At 37.3% G+C, this 4,242-nt stretch overlaps 1 protein-coding gene across 1 annotated transcript in view; it reads left to right on the top strand.

The window, feature by feature from the left end:
* The window catches only part of Acap2 (ArfGAP with coiled-coil, ankyrin repeat and PH domains 2), a 156,052-nt gene that overhangs the window by 96,360 nt on the left and 55,450 nt on the right, over window positions 1–4,242 (top strand). Inside the window, exon 8 of the mRNA XM_029559193.1 lies at window positions 2,152–2,247. Coding sequence (XP_029415053.1) covers window positions 2,152–2,247 — 96 coding nt within the window. The remainder of the gene's footprint in view (window positions 1–2,151; window positions 2,248–4,242) is intronic.

The raw sequence follows: 4,242 nt of genomic DNA, 5'->3' as shown, positions 1-4,242 counted from the left end.
GGATGAGTGTTCCCCTTTCCCCACATCCCCTCCAACACTTGGCATCATTTGTTCTCTTGATCTTAGCCAGTCTGACTGGGGTAAGATGAAATCTTAAAGTGGTTTTAATTTGCATTTCCCTGATTATTAGTGATGTTGAACATCTTTTAAGATGTTTCATAGCCATCTTTACTTCTTCTTTTTAAAACTTTTTTTTCAGCTCCTTAGCCCATCTTTCAATTGGGTTGCTTCTTGTTTTGGGTCTCTGTTTTTTAAGTTCGTTATATATTCTGGTAATTAAACCTCTATCAGATATCTAAATTTTTTAAAGAATTAACTTATTTTTATTTTTTATGAGTGTTTTGCCTACATGTATTTTAGTGTACCTATATTGTGCAGTGCCCATGGAGACCAGAAGAGGGCTTTGGATCCCCTGGAACTTGAGTTAGGGATGGTTGTTGGGTGCCAGGAACTGAATCTTCTGCAAGAACAGCCAGTGCTCTTAACCACTGAGCCATCTCTCCAGCCCTGATTAAGTGCTTAAAAATTTTTTTCACACAGTTGTGTAATCATTACTATTATCATTACCATTATTTAATACTAGAACAATTATTTTTGGTTTATTTATATTTTATGTATATAAGTGTTATGCCAGCATGTGTGTGAGTGCACCAATGTTATGCAATACCTGGGGAGGACAGAAGAGGGTATTGGATCTTTTGGAACTAGAGTTATAGACAGTTGCTAGCTGCCATGTGGGTGCTGAGAACCAAACCAAAGTCTTCTGCAAGAGCAGCCAGTGCTCTTAACTGCTGAGCCACCTTTCTAGCCTCCTAGAATAATTTTTTTGTATATGAATTTTAACCTTAAATCTTTGAGTTTATATAATTTTTTTTTAATTCTAAAAACAAAATTTCTTGGGAGAATTCTTTAGTGTTAACAATCTTATAGCTTGTTTTAAATTTCAGAATATTAAACAGATGTCTTCTTGCTAAAAACAAAGTATATCTTTGGATATTCTTTGCATACATTTATTATATAATTCTTTCCCATATAAAAACTTAACTAATAAATGTAAGGGGGCCTCTTTATTTGGATTAGTAAAATCTAGAAAAAGCTGAAAACAAACAAAAAGCAGCAACCCTCAATTCTTAGTGTCAGTTTTGAATTTGAAGAATGAAAAAAAGAAGGAAATTCCAATGCTGGTGAGATGGCTCAGCAAGTAAAGACATGTGTCACCAAGTCTGAAAACCCGATCAAGCCCTAGTACCCATGTGGTAGAAAGAGAGAACTGATTTCTGCAGCCTTTTGCCTGACCTCCACGTGTGCACTGTGGCACCCACATACAGACACACAAATACAGACACAAACAGACTCAGAGACAGACAAACAGACGGACACACACACACACACACACACACACACAAAATGTATGCTAAAACAAAGCAAGAATTCCACGTTGGCAAAATGTTGACTCTATATTTTTTTTGTGTTGGAAAAGAAGAACAACTGAGAGTTCTCCACTTTAAGTTGTACCTGGTGATTCAAAATAAAAAGGTTTTGTCACAGTTTTTTGAGGGCTTTGTATTTTTTTCTTCTCTTTTCATTTCTTTTTTGCTTAAGTTTACTTTAAGGACCACATAGGCATTTCATAATATACCCAAGGATTTCTAATAAGACAGTGAAGCTCTTGAAAATTTTATTATTTAAATCAACTACATGAATTTTATTTAGATGTAGTATGGCAAAACTAACATTTTGGGTATTGTTAAAATGTTAAACCACAGTGATATTTGTTTTAAAAAAATTAAGTCTCATTGTATTTGCAAATATTTATGAAGTACTCCTTATAAAAATTCAATCTTAGCTGGGTGTGGTGGCACATGCCTTTAGTCCTGACACTCCGGAGGCAGAAGCAGGCATATCTCTGTGAGATGGAGGCTAGCCTGGTCTACATAGCCAGTTCCAGACAGCTTGGGCTATAGGGAGACCCTGTATCAACAAACAAACAAACAAACAAACAAACAAACAAACAAGCAACCCCACAGTCTTCAGTAGATTTGGCACTTTGGGCTCTAGTAGAATGATTTTAAATGTAATTAGGACTTTAAGGAACTTCCATGTGTTTCTCTAACAGTGGATCTAAAAATGGCTGTTGTTTCTCCTCATTAGATGCTGTCCTTTATGTACGCTCACTTGGCCTTCTTTCACCAAGGATATGATTTGTTTAGTGAACTTGGGCCCTACATGAAAGATCTTGGCGCACAGGTAATTAATCCGTTGAACTGTATTTCTTGATTCTGTATTGTTTATTGACATTTGTGTTTTTAAAGAAATTCAGCACATTTGGGAAACTTGACGTTTTATTTACTCAATAAAAAGTTTGATACTGTAGCACATTTATGTATGGGCTAAATGTCTAACCAAAAGTTAACTTAAAGGCAAAATTTTTTTTTTTTAATTTTACAAAAACTTTGAGAATTTCATACATGCATATAAGGTGTTTTGATCAAATCCATGCCCACTCCCTCCCCTCCAACATTTCCCCCTCTGAAGAGGTAACCCTAAAATCTTATAAGGGTTAAATACAAGCTCCCAAATACTTTTGACATTTTTGGCCTTGGAACAGAGTATGTTGCTAACAGGCCCAAGGACATTTTGACTTTTAGCCAAGAAACTGGCTACATTTTTGGGGGTCTTTTTACCCTAACTGCCTAGCCAATTCCTACCTCCTATTCTTATCATGCCATCATCTGAAGGGGTTACCCAAATTGCCAATAGAGAATCAGGCCTCAGACCTCTCTGGCTTCTTCATGCTGAACAGGGATGCAGGGTGAGGTAATTGGAGTACCCTTCAGTGAGTCTATCTAAAAGACTCCCAAATTGCATAACTTTTGTCTCTAAGGGGAGAAGAAAGTCCTTGAATCATGAATGGGAGATGTGAAGGAGAAGTAAAGGCAAGAGTAATTAGCATTACAAGTTCTAGACAGGGAACTAGAAAAACGTCAGAACAGGGCAATTTTCAAATGTTCATATGAGAGTCCATTGGAGTTTCTTGACAAGGGCTTCCAAAAGCATCCCTCTATTGGGTTCTTCCTCATTTTTCTTTTGTCTTCCAAAGGCTGGACTAATTGGTTGGGAAGAGTGGCTGGATACTCAGGTGAGGGTCCAGTGACCCTGCTTGGTACTCCTTTAATGAATGAGCACAACCCTCAACAAGCCCAATTGTGACTGTTTAGCAATCAGGCTCGAAGTCATGATGATGGTAGTTATTTCATGCAGAAGGGACTGCTATATATCATCATCTTATTAAAAGGACTTGGAATTTAAAAGGATTTGGTGCTAGGAGCCACATATGAGGGAGAACATGGGTCATTTGTTTTTCTGAGTCTGTGTTACTTCACTTAGTATGACAGTTTCTAGATCCATCCGTTTACCTGCAAATTTCAATATTTCATCTTTCTTTACTCCTGAATAGAACTCCATTGTGTAAATATATCGCATTTTGTTAACCACTCGTCAGTTGAGGGACACTTAGGTTGCTTCCATCTCTTAGCTATTGTGAAAAGAGCAGCAACAAACATGGTTGTACAAGTGTCTCTACAATCGGATGAGTCCTTTGGGTATATGCTAAGGAGTGGTAAAACCGGGTCATATGGTGTGTTCATTTTTAGTTTAAGAGTTCTCCACACTGTTTTCCATAGAGGTTGCATGAGTTTGCAATCCCACCAGCAGTGAATGAGCATTCCCTTTTCTCCACATCCTTGCCAGCATTTGGTATTTGTTCTCTTGATCTTAGCCAGTCTGATTGGGTGATTCCTTAGGGTGGTTTTAGTTTGTATTTTCCTAATTACTAACGATGTTGAACACTTTTTGAGATGTTTCTTAGCCATCTTTATTTCTTCCTTTGAGAACTCTCTGTTTAGATCTTTAGCCCATCTTTTAATTGGGTCATTTGGTTTCTCAACTCTTTGTTTTTTGAGTTCTTTATATATTCTGGATGTTAAAGCTCTGTTAGATGTGTCACTGGTGAAGATTTTTTCCCACTCTGTGGATTTTCTTTTCACTCTTTTGATTGTTTCTTTTGTTGTGCAGAAGCTTTCAGGTTGCCGTCATCCCATGTGTCAGTTCTTGTTATTATTTCCTCAGCTATTAGAGTCAGGAAGTCATCACCTCTGCCTGTGTCCTGAAGAGTTTCCTCTATGCTTTCCTGTAGTGGTTTCAATTTTAGGTCTTCCATTCAGGTCTTTGGTCCACTTGGAG

Source organism: Nannospalax galili, unplaced genomic scaffold (genome assembly GCF_000622305.1).
Source record: "Nannospalax galili isolate Female #2095 unplaced genomic scaffold, S.galili_v1.0 scaffold2049, whole genome shotgun sequence".
Classification (NCBI taxonomy): domain Eukaryota; kingdom Metazoa; phylum Chordata; class Mammalia; order Rodentia; family Spalacidae; genus Nannospalax; species Nannospalax galili.
The sequence above is the reverse complement of the archived record's forward strand: the minus strand, read 5'-3'. Positions and strand labels throughout refer to the sequence as shown.